This window comes from Colletotrichum jinshuiense, chromosome 2 (genome assembly GCF_051148585.1).
Source record: "Colletotrichum jinshuiense chromosome 2, complete sequence".
Taxonomy (NCBI): Eukaryota; Fungi; Ascomycota; class Sordariomycetes; order Glomerellales; family Glomerellaceae; genus Colletotrichum; species Colletotrichum jinshuiense.
The window spans coordinates 897556-916226 of record NC_139309.1 but is presented as its reverse complement, the minus strand read 5'-3'; the positions used below and the strand labels follow the sequence as shown (position 1 = coordinate 916226).

Sequence of the window (18671 nt, the reverse complement as noted above, 5' to 3'; positions counted from 1 at the left end):
TTGGATGTTGAATGGCCTCTCTGGAGATCCATCCTTTGCCCCGCAACCCTTGCGTGCAGAAACACGCCGCGGCGGTCCCCCGCAAATGGATTGCACAAATGGAAATGCATGTGGGCGACGTCTTGTGCGATGCAGCAACAATTGAGCATGCTGACTGGCTGCGGCCGCGGCAGAGAAATGCGCGTGAAACCTTGGACAACCTTGAATAGCTCGGCACATGCTGACGTCGGATGGTCTACCCCTCCTCTTGTACAAGAGCTGAGGGTATTCCAGATGGGTTCATCAGCTGGCATTCTGACTCTTCCTTTCCACACTCATCACCAATCCGGCCCAGTCTCACCGAGCCACCCATCCACGCATCGACCTGTGTTTTTTGTATTACTATACTTTGACTTTTTGAGAACTGCACTTCTTCTCTTTTCCATCCCAGTAGTTCCACTCTTCGGGCCAAATCCCCACGTTCGTCATGTCCCGCCGCTGTCAACATGTGACAACATGCTAACCCATATATCCAGGAACCTGTCCGACCGCACCCTGTCCCGCCCAACACGTAGACGAGACGACAACAGCTTCGCCCCGAAATCTCACAATGGCACCACTCACACCCCATTGGGTCCAGCCGTCCCACCCGGACGTCCAGGAGGTTGTCAAGGCGAGCGAGACAGAGTTTCTCACCAAGAGTTTCTCCAGGGTCGCTCTGCCGCCCTTTGCCGTCTTCGCCAAAATGTCCTTTCCGCCGTGCGATTTGGCCGACGAGCCCACATACGCGACCGTCCAGTGCGGCAAGGACAAGCACCTGAACCTTAACAGCGACCTGCTGTACATCAACCACTCGTGTGAACCGTCTCTCGTCAGTCTGCCTCTAGAACAGTGCCCCCTCCGTCCCATAACCCTCGGGGGGCACGAACAGGGTCACCCCGGAACATGTGAGATTGACAGGTGCTATTAATAGATCTTTGACACGGGCAACTTTAATATCCTGGCCGGCCCGAAAGGACTGCAGCCAGGCGACGAACTGACAGTGAGTGGCCGCCCTTAATTTCTCCCGTGTGGTAGAGAAGCCATAGCCAGCGTGAGAGTGCAAGGGGAAAGGGGGCTGACACACCATGAACGGCAGTTCTTCTACCCCTCCACCGAGTGGCACATGGCCCAAGCCTTTGACTGCTTCTGCGGCACCCCCTCGTGCCGCGGCAAGATTGGCGGCGCACGCGACATGACCCGCGCCCAGCTCGAGGGCCTGTGGCTCAACGGCCACATCCGGGAGCTCCTCGAAGAGCGCGACGCGGGTCGCTCTGGAAACGACGACCCCACGGCCCAGGCGCTGAGAGATGCCCTCAAGGCCGCCGAGCGCGTTGTCGAGTCCGCCCGCCTGGCGCTGAGGAGCTACAGCGAGGCCACCGGCAACGGCAACGGCGCCGACCAGCACCCGCACCAGAAGACGGTCAAGAACGGCGCCAACGGCGTCAAGCCCAACGTGCCGTCGCCGCACCAGCAGCCCGGAGTCGCGGCCGCCGGCCGGAACGGCGCCAGCGCCAGGGAGTTGGGAGGCGAGATGAGCGGCGACACTCGCGCTGCGTAAACGGGCCCCTCTCCCTTTACTTTCCTCTCCGGGGGGGCCCGTGATGAGGCGTGGAGAGGCAATTCAACTTGCCTTGCGCTCTCTCTTATTTCTGATTGGCGTCCTTTTTCTCCTTTCTCTTTTTGTTTTCTCGGGATCCCATGCTCATTTTATGCGAATTCAACATCTCGCTTCTCTCCTCTACTACACTGTCAAGCTCTGAATGGAAACACAAGGAGACGACGAGACAATTGAAAACTCAAAAGAAAAGGAGGGGGTATAATAAACAAAACAAAAACTAAGGAGATAGACAAGAATCAACTACCGTAGCCATCCATCATGCATGCATCATCGATCGACGCCGTATCTTCACTTGCCGTACATCCCCTCGTCAAGCAAGGGCGCCAACCGCCCGTGATGAATGAATGTCTAGAGGGTGCCATCAATTCTTGAACTATTTTTTATTTTATTTTATTTTCTCTCTTTATTCTGGATTCCACGCGGAGGAGGGGACCTAATCTCTAAATAAACAAACTCCAGTGATATATGCCCGACCAGTCCGTAAAAGTACAACACGATGATCCCTTGCCGTCGTCACGCGAGAAACCCCCCATGACGCCTATACTACAACACAGTCTCCCCATCTACACTCATTCGCTTTGTGTATACCGGGGGCGAAATGTTCAAGTTTTTTTTCTCCTTTTTTTTTCTTTTTTTTCACCTTGTCGTTCCCTTGCCCGGTTGAAAACAAAACACACAAGAACTCAATCCGTCCGCCCGTCTGTCCGGTCTTTGGTTTGTATTGCGCGGGTAAGTTCTCATTTTGGGTTTTTATTCCTTGTGGTCCAGCCAGCGGTCGCCCCAGCCGCCGCGGCGTCCCTTCTCGGTGCCGGCGCCGCCGACGTACTGGCTCTCGTTCTCCTCCCAGTCCTTGCGCTCGACGATGCGGCGCGCGAGGAACGCCCGCGCAAACTTCCACGCCTCAGTGTCGGCCAGGTTCCACGCCTCGACGGCGCTGCGGACGGCGAGTTCGCGCGTGTCCTTGGTCTTGCCCATGTCGCGGGCCCTCTTGAGCAGGGGCGGCTCCTTCTCGAGCTCCTCCGGGCTGGCGATGGGGCCGTCGGCCGGGTCATGCTTCGGCTGCGGGCGGCGCTCGGGGCCCGGCACGGGGGTCTGGGAGGTGCCGTCCGTGGCGTTGTGGGGGATGGCGAAGCCGAGGTGCCAGTCCAGGTCCTTGGGTAGGTCCTTTTCAGCGGTGAGCCAGAGGGAGTGGGCGGCCGCGAACTCGCCCGCGACGGCCTCCTTGAACTTCAGGATGCGGGGCTCGCTGCCGATGCCGGCGCCAAGGATCTCGGTGGTGACGGCACTGAGCCAGGCGTCGCGTTCCGACTTGCGGCGGATCCAGGGGATCTCAATCGAGTCCTGGAGGTTGGCGAGGAGCGCGGTGGTGTACGGGTGGGGCACGGTGGCGATGGTGTAGAGGGTTGAGGTGTTCCGGTAGCGCGGGGGGGTCGCGACGTGCATCGGCTGCGCGGAGACGCAGGGCTTGCACTTTGCGTTGTTGGGCGGGCAGGAGGAGGGCATGGGGGAGTCGGAGCACGTAGAGAGGTCGCCGGCGAGGTCCCAGGCGTTCTTGATCATGTGCGTCATGTGCTGCGGCAGGGGCTTGAGCACGGCGATGCCGTCCGAATAGACGTTCTGCCAAGTCGTGTGGAGGTGGGCGTTGACGAGGTTCTTCAGGGCCTTGAGGCCGGCGGCGCGGTCTGCGGCGATGGCCTCGGCGACCTTGGGGTACTTGTCCTGGATGATGGTGGAGTCGTAATAGGCGACGGCCTTGGGGAAGTTGTCGATCTTGAAGGTGTCCTCGGTCGCGGCGGCGACGAAGTCCTTGGCCTCCTTGAGCTTGGAGCTGGCCATGGTGGCCTTGATGGCGGCGGTGACTTCCTTTTCGGCACCCGCGAAGAGGCCGTTACCGAGCTCGTTCCAGCGGGTGAGCGCCGGGTACTCGCCGCGGCGGAGGTAGGAGAGGAGAGGGTCCTCGTGGGGGCCCATGGGGAGCGTGGTGTGGTAGGCGAGCAGGCCGCCGCGCATGTTGTCCCATGCCAGCCAGCGCATCAGGTCGGTCTTGAGGTCCGGGTCTACCTCCATGCGCTGGAGCTCATCGTACAGGGGGTTCTTCATGGCCTCGGCGGCGCTGAGAATGATGGGCTTGAAGCCGCGGGCCCACCAGGCGCGGCGCCAGGTGAGCAACAGGTCGCTCTCGGCGTCCTTGCTCGCGGCGTCCTTCTTGATGGTGGTATCGTAGTAGCAGTAGATGGGTGCGCGTGGCCTGAGGGGCGGCAGCAGGGAGCGCTCCTCGTCGAGAGTCAGGGAGGAGGAGAAGGGCACCGAGAGCCACTTCCAATCGGCCCACCAAGAGGACTCGCCGTACGTGTCATTCTGCTGGCGCGGGGGCGAGTGCGACGGGGACTTGAAGGGGTTGAGGCGGCTCGAGGCGCCGAAGGGGTGCTTGAGCGCCGACGGGATCGAGAACTTGTGGTCGGTGTACTTGGAGAGACTCGGGCCGGAGGGAATGGAGCTCGGGAGGGTGAAGAGGAGGGAAAAGACGGCGAAGATGGAGATGCTGACGAGGAGGAAGGAGATGCGTCGGGTGCCGAAGCGGGGGAGCGGGCGGCCGAAGATCATGTGTTGCTTCGGCATGATGGGCAGCTTGTGTTGCCGGTGAGGCGGCGGAGGTAACGCTCAGGACGTGGAGCCTCGAAAGATTGGCCGGGTGGGATGGATCGATGGAGGGTATCGTCGTTCGGTCGGTCGGCCGGGCGTGGTGGTCAGGCCTAGGTGGTGGACATGGGCGGGGAGCTCCAAGCAGGCCAAGCCAATTGGCAGACAAGGGGTTGATAAATGAAGAATAAATGGATTGGGTCGAAATCAAACAGAAAAAGAGAAACCCTTGAACGAAAGAAGAGGCTGTAAAAGTTCTAGATCATTCCCGTGCCAGTTGAAGCGCACACAATGGTGGAGGGACAATTGTGGCTGTCGTCGACTCAATTCTCCTTCATCCCCTTTTTTGGGGGTCAGGAGCTGACGAAGACACGGTCGGCACACGGCAAGGGGGGCACAGGCAACAGCCAACCAACTCGCTCTGCTAAATGTCACCCGTCATCCCGTCCCGATCCCCCCTAGAAAACCTGAACGCGTACTCCTTACCATAGTAGCTTCTGCTTGCAACAGGGATGTAAAGTGGCTTGCTCTTAGGTGTCCGATAGATGAGGTGCTGGCTTGTGGTGGCCAGTGCTGTGGCTGGTGAGGCCAAGTGGGTACCTCTGCTGCTGCTTTTCCCCATCCGAGCGTCCTAGCTCGTCCACACCACACCTCCAAATGTCACGATTGTGTCGAACAGCAATCTTTCCTCGCAAAACGGCCGACCAAGTTGTCTGGACCATGGAAGGGATACCCAAGAGACTGGTGAACACCTTATTTTTTGGTGGCCCCTATTTTTAACCGCCATGAACCAGCAATCTGGGGACCATACAGGGCTTTATCGTGTCCCGGCTCCAACTGCGTTCGTATTCCTGCAGTCCAGCGGCACAGCAAAGTCTCTCGTTCTGTATTGGCCTCTACCTTCACGTAATTAGCCTAGGAACTGAAGATTGAATGTAACCCTTCTCAAAACCCATGCTTCGGAGCTTGCATTGCAAGATTGTTTGTCTTAATTGGGCCTAGCCAAGGCAGACTTTAGATGAAGACCAAAGTCCCCTACGGCACGGTAGCAGGCGAATTGCACTTTATTGAAGTGCTCGCCCCCCCCCCCTCTTCCAGATCTTGTTGGTTGTCTTGCTTACCGTCGCGTCTTCACATCATGGTCTCCCATCGCCAGTTCTGGCCCAGCCATGCGCTATTGGGTCTCTTGTCTTTCTGGGTATTTCCCTCCCGAGCTGACTACTTCACCGAACCACCGAGTTTCGAACTCGACCGAGGGGCCACTCGAGTGACCGTTAATGACCTCAACACAACTTATGTACTCGGCCAAAAGGTGCAAATCACCTGGGAAGTCCCATCTGTGCCATGGATATCACTCAGCCTGGTGCACTGGGGAAAGGATGCCGGCGTGACAGTTGCCTCATTCCTGAGTAAGGGTGCTCTACACTAGCGCGTTGCGGCTACACAAACTGACGTCTATCAAGCCAATGAGCGTAACATCGGATACTACACGTGGTATATTGGGGAGAGCGACGGCGTTACAAAAGAATCGCTGGCCGCGAACCCCAACTTTGCGCTGACTATTATTGACCCAACCGGCAATTACACCAAGACAGGCGCACCCGAGGGATTCATCGACCACCAGTTGCAGAGCCGAGGTTTTGTCATACAAGCGAACGCGACGTCTGGGTCGGCGGCGACGCAGCCGACACCTTCGGCGACGGAGACGACGGTCCCTTCGGCGGCATCGCCCGGTCTTTCTGCCGGCGCGGTCGCAGGGGTTGCTGTCGGATGTGTCGCAGCGGGCGTCCTAGCCATGCTAGCTATCTGGTTGCTTTTCCTGCGAAAACGAGGTCCGGCCGCCCCCAACGTTGAAGACCAACCCCGCCATCATCCGACGCCGACGCTGCATCCCGTTATGCACCATGAAATGCGCCAGGACTCGTCATACGTCAGCCCTAATTCATCGGGTGATCACATGTTCGTGGTACCTCCATCTCATGGTCACAACGTTTCGCATCGGGATGATGTTAGTCCCACCACCCCGTTGGGACGGCAGACGCCCCCGCCGTCGTACCCGTCGCCGGTCGGCGAGTACCCGGCGCCGATGACGGAGCTATCCAGCGTACGGGAGCCACAAGAAGTGTCCTCGGTCAACCCCAACTACCCACCGGAGCTCCCGGTCTCTCATAGACACTGAGATGATGGAGTTATTCCATGTGTTTTGCAGCTGCTTAGCGTGGGTTTGTACCAGTTGGGATTGGTTCTCTGGAAGTGGGCGTAAGAGACAGCCTGGGAGGGCTGGCTGATTTCAAAGGTCAAAGGAGATACCCCATTGTAGTCTTATACAGTAATTAATAACCAGAAGTTTCGTCTGATGTTGTCCAATGATCGACCCCCGGACTTCTTACAGACGTGGTGTAATTAGTCCATGTTCGCATCACACCCACTCGCTGCTCCTGTTCTGGACCCATCGGTTACATCAGCTCGCGTGCGCACGTCAGGGACCCGAACAAATTTTTGCGGGGAGGGCGATGCCGGACCGGAGCAGGAGCAGGAAAACCAGGGAAGCACCCCGCGGCCGCAACCAGCAGCAGCTTCGGGACAGGAACCGTAGGTAGGGACGGCGCTGCAGTTGCGCTGATGGGTGGTCAATGGCGTTGGCCCTATTTTTTTGCTCCTTTTTTTTTCTTTTCCTCGTCTCCAGCTGGGTCAAATTTTGCCGCATTATCACCCTTGCCGAGCAGCTGCGCGGTGCGAACTCTCAAAACAAAACTTACACCGCCCTCCCCATTTGTGACTCAATCGTACCTCATCCAATTCATCCCCCCGTCATCGCCTTCTTCCCGGTCGATCCTTCGCCCTAGGATATCTCAGGAGAGTGACATATACCCTCCCAAGCAATTGCAGTGTCCCGAAAGTCATCGCAGCTGCAGCCATTGTGAGCTTTTGGGGCCTCAAAAAAACTTTTTTCCTTCGTAGCCTTTGATTTCCCTATTTTATTTTACCCCTCCCCCGCCATGGCTTCCGAGCTTCCAGACCCCACCAGGTGAGTTGGATGCGCCGATACGGAGCACGCCAGTTGCATCTCGAATGTTGAACCCGCGCTGACGCACATCGCAGCGACCTGCACTGGTCGGCCTTCCGGGGCGCCATTCAGGACATCTTTTCCCAGAATGCCAAGAAGCACCCTGACAGGCTATGTGTCGTCGAGACCGCTTCTTCTTCGTCCCCCAGCAGGGAATTCACCTACCGCCAGATCGATGAGGCTTCTAACCTCCTCGCAAACCATCTTGTCGCCTCTGGCGTCCAAAGAGGAGATGTCGTCATGTTCGTCGTCCCGGTCTGAACTGTTTGTGTGCCCTGCATTGGATACTAATGTCCTGGCAGGAGCTATTCCCATCGTGGTGTTGACCTTGTCGTCGCCGTCTTTGGTATTCTCAAGGCCGGAGCCACCTTCAGCGTCATCGACCCCTCTTACCCCCCAGACCGTGAGTTTTGAGCCATTGACCCGAAATAAACACTCTAACTGAAGCCCATAGGCCAAAACATTTACCTTGATGTCGCCCGGCCACGAGCCCTCGTCGTCATCGACAAGGCGACCAAGGAGGCCGGAGAGCTCACCGACAAGGTTCGGGCTTTCATCGCCGAGAACCTTGACCTCAAGACCGAGGTCCCTGCTCTTGAGCTTAGAGCCGACGGCAGCCTGGTCGGTGGCCAGGTCAATGGCAAGGATATTTTCGACGGCCTCGAGCGGGAGAACGGTCCCAATGTTCTCGTTGGCCCTGACTCGAACCCCACCCTTTCTTTCACCTCTGGCAGTGAGGGCAAGCCCAAGGGTGTTCTCGGCCGACACTACTCGCTGGCCTACTACTTTGACTGGATGGCCGAGCGCTTCAACCTCAGCGAGAAGGACAAGTTCACCATGCTCAGCGGTATTGGTAAGCTACCCCATACCCAATTCAGCGCATGCTACGTTCGGCGCATTGACATCAGGCAGCCCATGATCCCATTCAGCGAGACATCTTCACCCCTCTGTTCCTCGGTGCTCAGCTGCTGGTCCCCTCCAAGGAGGACATTCAGCATGAGAAGCTTGCCGAGTGGATGAGAGAATATGGCGCCACCATTACCCATCTGACCCCGGCCATGGGCAATGTGCTCGTCAGCAATGCGACCGCCGAGTTCCCTGCTCTGCACCATGCATTCTTCGTTGGCGATATCCTTATCAAGAGAGATTGCAAGGCCCTGCAGAAGCTGGCCAGAAACTGCTACATCGTCAACATGTACGGCACAACGTAAGTGCCGAACTAGCCTGTCATGCGTCTACAAGACTGTACTAAGCCAATGCAGGGAAACCCAGAGAGCTGTCAGCTACTACGAGCTCCCCAGCGCCAGCGCGGATCCCGAATTCCTGGAGAGGTTCCCCGACAACGTCATTCCCGCCGGCAAGGGCATGAAGGACGTGCAGCTCATTGTGGTGGACCGTGAGAACCACGAGCGTGTGTGCGGTGTGGGCGAGGTCGGTGAAATCTACGTCAGAGCAGCTGGCTTGGCCGAGGGCTACCTGGCCAACGACGACCTGAACAAGGCCAAGTTCGTCAGCAACTGGTTTGTCAAGGACAACAGATGGGCAGAGCTCGACCAGAAGGCGTCCCAAAACGAGCCGTGGAGGCAGCTGTACAAGGGCCCCAGAGATCGCATGTATCGGTCGGGTGACTTGGGCAAGTACACTGAGGACGGCAACGTTGTCTGTGTGGGCCGAGCGGACGACCAGGTGAAGATCCGTGGTTTCCGTATTGAGTTGGGAGAGATCGACAAGGTGAGAGATCCATCATTCGAAACTCGAGTAACGAATGCACTAACAATGTATCCAGTATCTGTCGGATCACCCCATGATTCTCGACAACGTCACCCTTGTCCGTCGCAACAAGGACGAGGAGAAGACCTTGGTCAGCTACATCGTGCCCGACATGCAAAGATGGCCTGAGTGGTTGGCCCAGAACGAAAAGAAGGACGACACTTCTGGTGGTGACAACTTGACTGGCCGTCTTCGCAGATTCTGGCCACTGGGTGAGGAGGTCCGAAAGTACCTCAAGACCAAGCTCCCCATCTATGCCATCCCCGAGATCATTATTCCTCTCGAAAAGTTCCCCCTGAACCCCAACGGCAAGAAGGACAAGCCCGCGCTGCCGTTCCCCGACGCCGCTCAGCTCGCCGAGGCCCGCCCGCACACCGAGGCCGCCGACCTCTCCGAGACCGAGCGCAAGGTTGCCGGCATCTGGGGTTCTCTGCTCGCCAACATTGACGAGCGAAGCCTTGGACACGATGACAGCTTCTTCGACATTGGTGGCCACAGCATCCTGGCCCAGCAGATGCTGTTCCAGGTCAACCGAACTTGGCCGGGTGTCGATGTTACCATGGCCGTTGTGTTCCGCAGCCCGTCCCTGAAGGCTTTCTCCGCCGACATCGATGCCAAGCTCTCTGGAAAGGCTCCGACGAACGCCACCCCCGAGGGTGAAGACTACTTTGAGGACGCCAAGAAGTTGCTGGCTACTCTCCCGGAGAAGTTTGCGCCATTCGATAAGACGGCCGTCGAAGTCAAGACCGTCTTCCTCACTGGTGCCACCGGTTTCCTTGGCGCCTACATCCTGAGAGACCTCCTGACCCGTAACGCGCCGAACGTCAGGGTCATTGCCCATGTTAGAGCCATCGACGACGTTGATGCCTACAACAGAGTCGTCAAGAGCTGCCAAGCTTACGGCGTGTGGCAGCCCAGCTGGAAAAACAGCCTCACTGCCGTGCAGGGCAGCCTCGGAAAGCCCCTCCTTGGATTGTCGCAAGAGCGCTGGAACACCCTGGCTGACGAGGTCGACGTTATCATTCACAACGGTGCCCAGGTCCACTGGGTCCTGCCGTATTCTAACCTGAAGCCGGCAAACGTGCAGGGAACTCTGGATGTCCTTGCGCTCTGCGCGGCTGGCAAGCCCAAGCAGCTGGCATTCGTGTCGTCGACGTCCGTCCTCGACCACTCTCACTTTGTCAACCTCTCTCAGGGCGGCAGCCTCGTCAGCGAGGAGGATGATCTCTCTGGCAGCTCCAAGAACCTCGGCAACGGCTATGGCTCGACCAAGTGGGTTGCCGAGTACCTGGTCAGAAATGCCGGTAAGAGGGGCCTCACGGGCACGATCGTCAGACCTGGCTACATCACTGGCGAGCAGTACTCAGGCACCAGCAACACTGATGATTTCTTGCTGAGAATGCTCAAGGGTTGCATTCAGCTTAACTCGAGACCCAGGATTGAGAACACCATCAACATGGTGCCCGTGGACCACGTCGCCCGCCTTGTTGTTGCCTCGGCGCTGCACCCTCCTCGCCAGCCTCTCGGCGTTGCGCAGGTGACCAGCCACCCCAGACTCACCTTCAGGACATACCTGAGTGCGTTGGAGAAGTACGGATACAACGTGCCGGAGGTGGAGTACAGCCAATGGAGCAAGAGCCTGCAGGACTACGTCGCCGAGGGCAAGGAGCACGCTTTGTAAGTTTTGCTGAGTTTCATCGATATGGATTGTGCTAACGAAGAACAGGATGGGTCTGTACCACCTCGCAACTACGGATCTCCCGGGCGACTCCATTGCTCCCGAGCTCGACGACGTCAACGCCGCGGCAGCTCTCCGCAGCGATGCCGAGCTGACGGGCGAGGACCTCTCCGCTGGAGGCGCCGTCAAGGATGAGACTATCGGAAGATACCTGAGCTACCTCATCGCGATTGGCTTCCTCGATGCACCGGAGAAGCCCGGCCAGCTGGCCATCCCCGCCGCGGAGATCAGCCCTGACCAGAAGGAGGCGCTGTTGAGGGTAGGAGGTCGTGGTGCTCTGGTCTAAGGATTACATCTTGTCTTGGGAATGGGTGAATGTTACATATGAGAAATCCCGGAATTTCAAAGGAATCTTGGAGGTGGGTTTATGACTAGAAGGCCAAAAATTAAATGGTTTTAGAGGCAACATGAGGAAATAAATAAAAAAAGACGGTTGAATAGGACAGTATCAGAGTCAAGAAGCAATGGCTCTAACAGAGGCCCCACTGAACCTCGCTACATCTCGCCGTGCTGATCGCCCCCGCATTTGTTAGTGCGGCAATAGGCCGCCTTTGGAAGACACTGGAAATCCATGACTCTACACTTCAAGCTCAACTCAACTTCATAGCCCAAAATACCTTAACTCAACCCCCATCAGACCCTACCACAGTCCTGCAATGACCGACGCCCAGCCCGACATGAAGATCGACCCGACGAGAGCAAGGACTCTCATTTCTCAGCTGCAGTCAGTGCAGGAGCGCGTCACCGCCGCGGCGGCGGGGCGGAATGTGAGTTCATTCTCTCCGGTCATACATGACGGCCCGTACCTCGGTGATGAAATAAAATGAAACTCCAGCAGTCTGCTTTGGCAAGAGCGGGAAAAGAATGAAAATCAAAGTTACAAATTAAAAGCGAAGTTGAGATGCTGACGACACCCAAACACAATAGGTCCGGCTGGTGGCGGTCTCCAAGCTGAAGCCCGCCAACGACGTCCTGGCGCTGCACCAGGCGACGCCGCCGCAGGTGCACTTTGGGGAGAACTACGCGCAGGAGCTAGGACAGAAGGCGGAGATGCTGCCGCGGAGCATCCAGTGGCACTTCATCGGCGGCCTGCAGTCAAGTACGTCCGCTCCCTCCCGTCCCCGTACCCAAACGCCCCATGCAACAACCCTCGCAGGCTTTCATAACCTCGAGAGTTTGGCGTCTTGAGCAGGAAGAAAAAGAAGGAGAAGAAGAGAAAGAAGCTAACATCAGGGGCCGCAATGTAGCACACGCCAAGAAGCTGGCCAAGATCCCGAACCTCTTCTGCGTGTCGAGCGTGGACACGCTCAAGAAGGCGCAGCTCCTCAACGCCTCGCGCGCGGAGCTCATCGCCTCGCCGCCCGCCGGCGGGCCCCCCGCGGAGCCGCTCGGCGTGCACGTGCAGGTCAACACGTCGGGCGAGGAGTCCAAGTCGGGCGCGGCGCCCGGCGAGGAGACGGTCGCGCTCTGCCGCGCCGTCGAGGAGGAGTGCCCCTCGCTGCGGCTCCTGGGCCTGATGACCATCGGCGCCATCGCGCGCAGCAAGGCCACGACGCCCGAGAACGAGAACGAGGACTTCCTGTGCCTGCGGGAGCAGCGGGACCTCGTGGTCAAGGAGCTCGGGCTGGGCAGGGAGCTGGAGCTGAGCATGGGCATGAGCGAGGACTTTGAGGGGGCCGTGAAGCTCGGGAGCGGCGAGGTCAGGGTCGGCAGCACGATTTTCGGGGAGAGGGGGCCGAAGAGTGAGGCCAAGCTTTTGGTTTAGGAGGGAAAGGGGGGAGGCTTGGAGCGGAGATACGGGTTGATGTCAGAGGAAATGGTGCTGGGAGGGCGCTAGGGGAGATGCTTAGATGGTACAGTCTAATTTAACCCGTGGATGAAGGGTTTAGTGGCCCATGAAATGAGAGAAGAGCACATGTTAATTGATCCGGGTCGCAGGCATATAAATCTGGCGCCCTTAACACCATCGTAACTCTTTTTCTTTTCTTCCCGCCCCACGGTCTCATCTGTGTGATTCTCGTCTCTGATACGCCGTCTTTGTTGATACTTCAAGACGGTGCTTCTTACATGGGTATTTGCTATACCGGAGACATTCTTTGGCATCCTCGTGCTCGCAAGTATAGTAAGTGTCGAGTCTATGACTGTGACCTGATGGCTAAGTCGTCGTGATCTGACGAATAACTGGCGAGGAAGTTGACACGGATGATGTCTTGACGACGGAAAGGATTTGTTGAGCATAGTTGCTTTCCCGACCCGTTTTCAAAGTCCAAGGCAGAGAGGTAGTTTCTCTCATTGCCCTTGTCCGATTCCGTCTGCATTTCGCCGAGTACGAGACCTCTCGTCTCGTTTCAATATCGCAATATATGCAATTATCGCTGTCAGACACCTTGAATGGTGGACGCTTCACAACTGGCTTGGTGATGGCCGATGGAAGAACTCGGACCATAAATTGCCCGTCATGGTTCTATGCGCCCCGTACATCCTGAAAAGAGTTGGCTAACCTCCATGATAATGCATCCAATAAGGTGAAGTCAGCGAAGAGACGCAAACAAGTATCTGAACAGAGAAAGAAGATAGACGGACACAATAGGGGGCAGGACCAAGTCACGATCAATCATGCTATCACTTCTTATCACAGAAAGGAGCCAAGAAGCTCTTTTTGGATGCATTCAGTTGTATTAGCCATGGAATTTATGAAGCACCCAATACTCCATATTCCGTTCCCAAACCCAAAACATGGTGCTATTTTGCACCGGGTATCTTAATGAATCAAAGGGTATCTCAGTCAAGCCTCTGGCTTATAACACTACTTCCCAAACCCGACCAAACACGGCGCCCAAAAGCGCAGGTTTTTTTTTTTTTTTTTGCAATTCCCATTTCAGATCCCCTGTCAGCTCCTCGAGTAGCCTCCCAGGTGTCATAGTACCCTTAGCCCTGCACCGTGCTGATGAGCTTCTCAACCTCCATCTCAGCAGTCTGATGAAAGGGGTGGTTCAGGTTGGTAGGACGGATGTTGGTGATGCTGGCGGCCACATCAGCCAGCGCGGTATAGCTGTCCACCAACTTCGCAACGATCCCCGATGCCAGGCTGCGGTAGGCTTCGTTGTCATCGGTGAGCAGGAGCAGCAGATCAGCCACGATCGTGGCCTGCTCCTTGGCATTTGCTCTGAGCTCGGCGAAGAGGATCGTGCGCGTCTCCTGAAGCTTGCGGTTCTCGGAGTGGTATGGCAGGCGCAGGATGTTCTGGTACCGGAGCGGGCAGGGCTGGCTGCGGATGTTGTTGGTGATGATCTGGCGGACCTTGCCCAGCTCGACGATCGGCAGGAGCGACTTGGCGCTCTCCCACTGCTCGGGGTTCTCGACGAGCATGCGGCAGAGGAGGACGGCCTCGACCAGGTAGTCGTTGACGGCCTCGACGGCGGCGTTGTAGCGGAGGTTGGTGGTCTTGTGGGTGCGGCCGTCGGTGTCGGAGGGGAGGCACTCGTGGATGCCCTTGCCCATGCACCTTTCGCAGGCGGCGGCGCCCTCCACGCGACGGCACTTGGTCTTGCTCTTGCGGCATGCGTCGCACGACCCGGCCCTGACCTCACGGGCAGGCTTTCCGTCGGCATCAGAGCGCGTCTTGGAAGCGGCCTTCTTCTTGCTCACCCTGTTCTTCTTGGTCTTGGGGGCGAGGGCGCGGTCGACGATGTCTTCCGAGGCTGGGGACGCACGAGACACGGGCTCGACAGGCGACGAGGACTGCAGAGGTGCTTCGGCCACGGGGCCTGCCTCTACAGTCCGCTGCAAAGCATCCCCAGCCGGCTGTTGTTGTTGTTGTTGTTGTTGAGGGGGAGGGGGAGGAACCATTGTGGGGAGAACGAGGGGCATGGGGTCGTAGGGAGCCTGCTGGGAGGCGTGGTCGTCCTCCAGCGCCTTTATTATGGCCGCCACATCAGGATCCGAGCCAAAGAGGCTCGTTGTATCCGAGTCCTCTACCTCCATGGGATCGCTGAAGAGAGCATCCTCTGGTTCTCCGCCGTTGCCATTGCCATTGCCATTGGCGTTGGCATTGGCGTCTTCTTCGTTGTAGTTGCCGTCGCCGTTTTCGGCACCCTGGAAGTATTCATCCTGGACGTATTCAATCTGCTGGGGCTGGAAGAAACCACTGACAAGGTACTGATCCATGTCGATGCTCTGGTCGAAGTAGGGTTGAGGATTCAGAGCATCCTCGTAGCCGTTGCCCTGAAGGCCGGCCATGTAATCAAGTAGAACGCCAGAGGCCATGTCAGGGACGAAGCCGGGGTAGAAGAACTGGGCAGAAGTGGAATCCATGGTGAATACTAAGCGGGTGGTTGAAGGTATAGACAGGTGAAGTGAAGAAGTACGGACGGGCGAATCGAAACAGTATAAACGAATCGAAGAAGTACAGACGAATTGAAGAGTGTAGACGAACTGAAGAAGTATAGACAGTCGAATGGAAGAAAGCCAAAACGAAGAAGTGAAGCCAAGAAAAAGTAGTGTACAGAGAAGCGAAGTGAGTATGTGACTGGGGCGCGGGAATGTTCAGAGAAAGCAGAGCATCGGGAATAGGTGGGCGCCATTATATACCCCCCCGAGAAGAAGTGCAATCACTCCGGGGGCACAGATGTTGACGATAGTTTGGAAATATCCCGGTTCATCTATGGGTCTACCAACATTGGAAGTGATACATCAGTTAGTCACGGTGACGGTTGGCGATGTACTGGTTTACATTGGTTCTATTGGTCTAACCATTAGTTGCTCAACAGTTTACACGGTTCAGAGAGACGGATTTTGAAGGGGGTACACAGTGAGGGTTGGCTTTCTCAAAACCTCCATTACCCAAAGAGGCATTTTGAACTGAAGAAAAATAATTCAGGGGGGGTTGTGGGGAGGTATATTGACATCGTGACCATGTGTAGCTTTTACAACAGAGTTTGGGAACAGGTTGGCATAGAAGAGTGGCCCGGGCACTGGGCTGTCATATGATCATCAGAACCATAATGTTTGAACAGTGGTACTAGGAGGTGGACCGGGGGGAGCTGAGTTGGCTCTCAGTTGGTGATCTCCAGCGTCGGGGACGTTGATAAATTCTCGACTTGAATGGATCAAATATGTGGTAAACGAAATCGAATATTCATTTCCTTCAGTTTCCCATAAATAAATGCAAGAATGAAGGGTGTAGGTGAATGTTTATGTCGATAGAATGCACAGCACAGCTAGGCATGTTGCCTTGAAGTCCACGCACACCTCTATTGAGTACGATTTTGGGCTGGATTCACACTCTTGATGCTGTCCCACCTCTCCGCTTTTGTTTTTGTGAATCAAATTTCTCTACAGATCATATTGAAGGCTGTAAATGGAAGGGCAAGAATATACTTACCTCTTGAGCATGGACGGTATGTTCGGTCGACGTGTGTGGTATTAGACGCATTTGCACCGTTTAACTGACGGGGCAGGCCATGGCCTTAAAAGCAGGCTACTGCAGGAAGGGTCCTGTCGCTAGGGAAGAAACACAGGTCACTATTGGTCAGTACAGCGTACCGGTAGAACGGCTATGGGGCTGATCTTCAGGAACAGTTGGCCAGTCCCAACTTTAAATTGTAACCCTTGGCAACGAGCAACGACATGTTGTCGTGTCAGACTTGATCGCGGGTTGCGTCTGATCCACGGCCATTTACGAGAGCAACCAATATCCTAACTGAAGTTGGAATCATCTGGACTGAACCGGGCGAACTGCTCATGGCAGGTTCCTCTCAACCTTCTCCGTGATGGTTCCCCGATGAAGTGTGCCCCCGTGCGATCGATGTCTAGTACCCATCTCCAGAAACATCTGCTGCCCAGAAAGGGGTAAACAAAGGCTATCTGACGGAGATGGGAATTTTGTTAGACTCTATTTTTCAGGGACGATAGTTGGATTGCCTGAGCCAACCTCGCCTGGTTTTTCTGGGTGCAGGTACATGTTACACTGGCTACCGCGAGGTTTTGGAACAAGTCACGGTACTCCAGAATACTTTTTGCAAAAGGTACAAGAAAGGGGGGTGGAAGGAGGAGGGGGGTGATAGTAGGAAAGAATTGGCTACCTTTTTTGCTCCCAGTTTGGACCGCATGTAGTGAATACGAGAGAGAAAGGGTGTGTGGGTCATGGGCACACGCCCCTTCCACCAGCACTTGGGAGGGGGCTCTCTTTCTGAGGGCAGTGACAGTACCCGAAGTTCGATCGTGGGTTAGCCTTTGGTCTTTGCTTCCATCTCGAAGTCTGTAATCCTCCTCCTGGGAAGTAGACCACGAACTTTGAAGCTAGAAGACGTGAGGGACAAGAGGGGAGACCAGCATCCATTACGAAGCCGTCTCTGACTTTTTCACGGCTTCTAGAATCCGGAACGATGCAGATTCAGAACTAAGACGGACACTTCCCTTGGACATCTTCAACATGTATTATGGTTGCTATCTGTATGTGGTGTGGACAATGTACTCTAGTTGTCATTGTTTGACGATTTGCCTGACATCAGCATTCTTGTCGATGGGACGGAAGCGAAGAATGACGCTGGTTCGGATCGGCTCTTCAACTTTTGAGATCATGTCAAGTCTTGGAAGTTGCCTAGCACTGTCGACATGAGCATGGGCTGCAACAGCCCTCTGTACATGTTGACATGGAGAGCGCCGGTGCAGCGAACAGCTTGGACAACTGAACGATGGTACAGGCAGCAATTTGAGACCGAAACGAACCCTTTATTCCTATACTTTGCCTTTCAAAGGCCCAAAACTTTTACACATCACAATATGAAAGGTATCAAAGCCGTAATACCACCCTGCATCATCCAGCCCTCAAACTCCTCGCTAGGCATTATTTGGAAAATATCAGAGCAATACGGACACCATCCCCACAATCATTGCCGCAACTGAGAAACCTAGCGGAATGGTCAGCATGCCCGCGGCGCCATCGGGACCGCTTCCCCGCGAAGTCTCCGCCGCCGCCCCTTCCGTGGCCGATGTTGTCCTGGTCTGGACGGGGAAGGAGTTGTTGTATGTCGCCGTGACGCCTGGGCAGACACCCTGGAGAAGTTGTTGGGTGTACAGGGTAGCTGCCTCGGTCGGGCAGACAATGTTTAAACATTCCCTGGCAACATGGTCAGTTCACAGCGTTCTTGGTCCTTTTATAGAGAGACGGAAAGCGAAACTCACAATCCGACGGTCCGGTAAGCTGGACATAAGCAGTCGGTCATGACACCAACAGCGTCGGTATCATCCAGCGTTCTCGTTGCGTACGGCGAACAGTCGCTCCTGGTTAGTTGCGCCAGCATCGCCGAGTTTGAGCACGCCGAGTAGGACCTTTGAGCGCCGTGTTAGTTACTTGCTCATCGGGCTCGACGGCTGATTGAAGGTTCTTACATCCACGGCGCGATAAGGCCTCTCGTCGTGCAAAGTTCCTCCCACGGCGTTATTCTTGATGTCGCCGGACCAGCTAGAGTGGGCATGATAGCAGGTATCGATTCCGTCGGCGTAGCCGTCGTCTGCGCCATCGCAAGATTGGCCATGATAAGAGCACAGAGAACGAGAAGAAGGGCCGACATGCCCCTTTCCTGGGCTGAAATGTTGGCCATTGCGAGGGTGGGCACCAGTATCTTCGTTATTTGGATGCTATTCAGCTAATCACTTTCGTATCCAAATGCGCAGCTGTTCAGATTGTCTTCACCAAGAGAGGCCACCACTGTATCGCGGGGGACGCGATCCTTTAAATCCCATTTAACACATGCCGCCTTTGTGAGGCGTAGCAACCAGACCGGGGAAATTACGCTTGATTCAATTGGTACTGA

At 56.1% G+C, this 18671-nt stretch overlaps 7 protein-coding genes across 7 annotated transcripts; 4 read left to right on the top strand and 3 right to left on the bottom strand.

Annotated features, from left to right (window-relative positions):
* Positions 1–589: 589 nt before the first annotated feature.
* Positions 590–1579, top strand: EsH8_II_000244 (uncharacterized protein; the record flags this gene model as incomplete). Its single annotated transcript, XM_083263542.1, has 3 exons — positions 590–850; positions 953–1021; positions 1118–1579. The coding sequence occupies 3 exons, from the start codon at positions 590–592 to the stop codon at positions 1577–1579; spliced, it is 792 nt and encodes a 263-aa protein (XP_083120864.1).
* Positions 1580–2389: 810 nt separating this feature from the next.
* EsH8_II_000243 (uncharacterized protein) lies at positions 2390–4258 on the bottom strand (the record flags this gene model as incomplete). Its single annotated transcript, XM_083263541.1, has 1 exon — positions 2390–4258. The coding sequence occupies one exon, from the start codon at positions 4256–4258 to the stop codon at positions 2390–2392; it is 1869 nt and encodes a 622-aa protein (XP_083120863.1).
* A 1159-nt stretch (positions 4259–5417) lies between these two features.
* Positions 5418–6458, top strand: EsH8_II_000242 (uncharacterized protein; the record flags this gene model as incomplete). Its single annotated transcript, XM_083263540.1, has 2 exons — positions 5418–5688; positions 5743–6458. 2 exons carry the CDS (start codon positions 5418–5420, stop codon positions 6456–6458), a joined length of 987 nt encoding a protein of 328 aa, XP_083120862.1.
* Positions 6459–7278: 820 nt separating this feature from the next.
* On the top strand, positions 7279–11140 carry EsH8_II_000241 (L-aminoadipate-semialdehyde dehydrogenase; the record flags this gene model as incomplete). Its single annotated transcript, XM_083263539.1, has 8 exons — positions 7279–7307; positions 7382–7588; positions 7649–7749; positions 7801–8199; positions 8259–8553; positions 8609–9077; positions 9133–10793; positions 10843–11140. 8 exons carry the CDS (start codon positions 7279–7281, stop codon positions 11138–11140), a joined length of 3459 nt encoding a protein of 1152 aa, XP_083120861.1.
* Positions 11141–11531: 391 nt separating this feature from the next.
* On the top strand, positions 11532–12619 carry EsH8_II_000240 (pyridoxal phosphate homeostasis protein; the record flags this gene model as incomplete). The annotated part of the gene is made up of 3 exons (XM_083263538.1): positions 11532–11621; positions 11782–11953; positions 12102–12619. The coding sequence occupies 3 exons, from the start codon at positions 11532–11534 to the stop codon at positions 12617–12619; spliced, it is 780 nt and encodes a 259-aa protein (XP_083120860.1).
* A 1163-nt stretch (positions 12620–13782) lies between these two features.
* EsH8_II_000239 (Zn(II)2Cys6 transcription factor domain-containing protein) lies at positions 13783–15168 on the bottom strand (the record flags this gene model as incomplete). The annotated part of the gene is made up of 1 exon (XM_083263537.1): positions 13783–15168. The coding sequence occupies one exon, from the start codon at positions 15166–15168 to the stop codon at positions 13783–13785; it is 1386 nt and encodes a 461-aa protein (XP_083120859.1).
* A 2547-nt stretch (positions 15169–17715) lies between these two features.
* Positions 17716–18458, bottom strand: EsH8_II_000238 (uncharacterized protein; the record flags this gene model as incomplete). The annotated part of the gene is made up of 3 exons (XM_083263536.1): positions 17716–17974; positions 18040–18186; positions 18247–18458. The coding sequence occupies 3 exons, from the start codon at positions 18456–18458 to the stop codon at positions 17716–17718; spliced, it is 618 nt and encodes a 205-aa protein (XP_083120858.1).
* Positions 18459–18671: the final 213 nt, after the last annotated feature.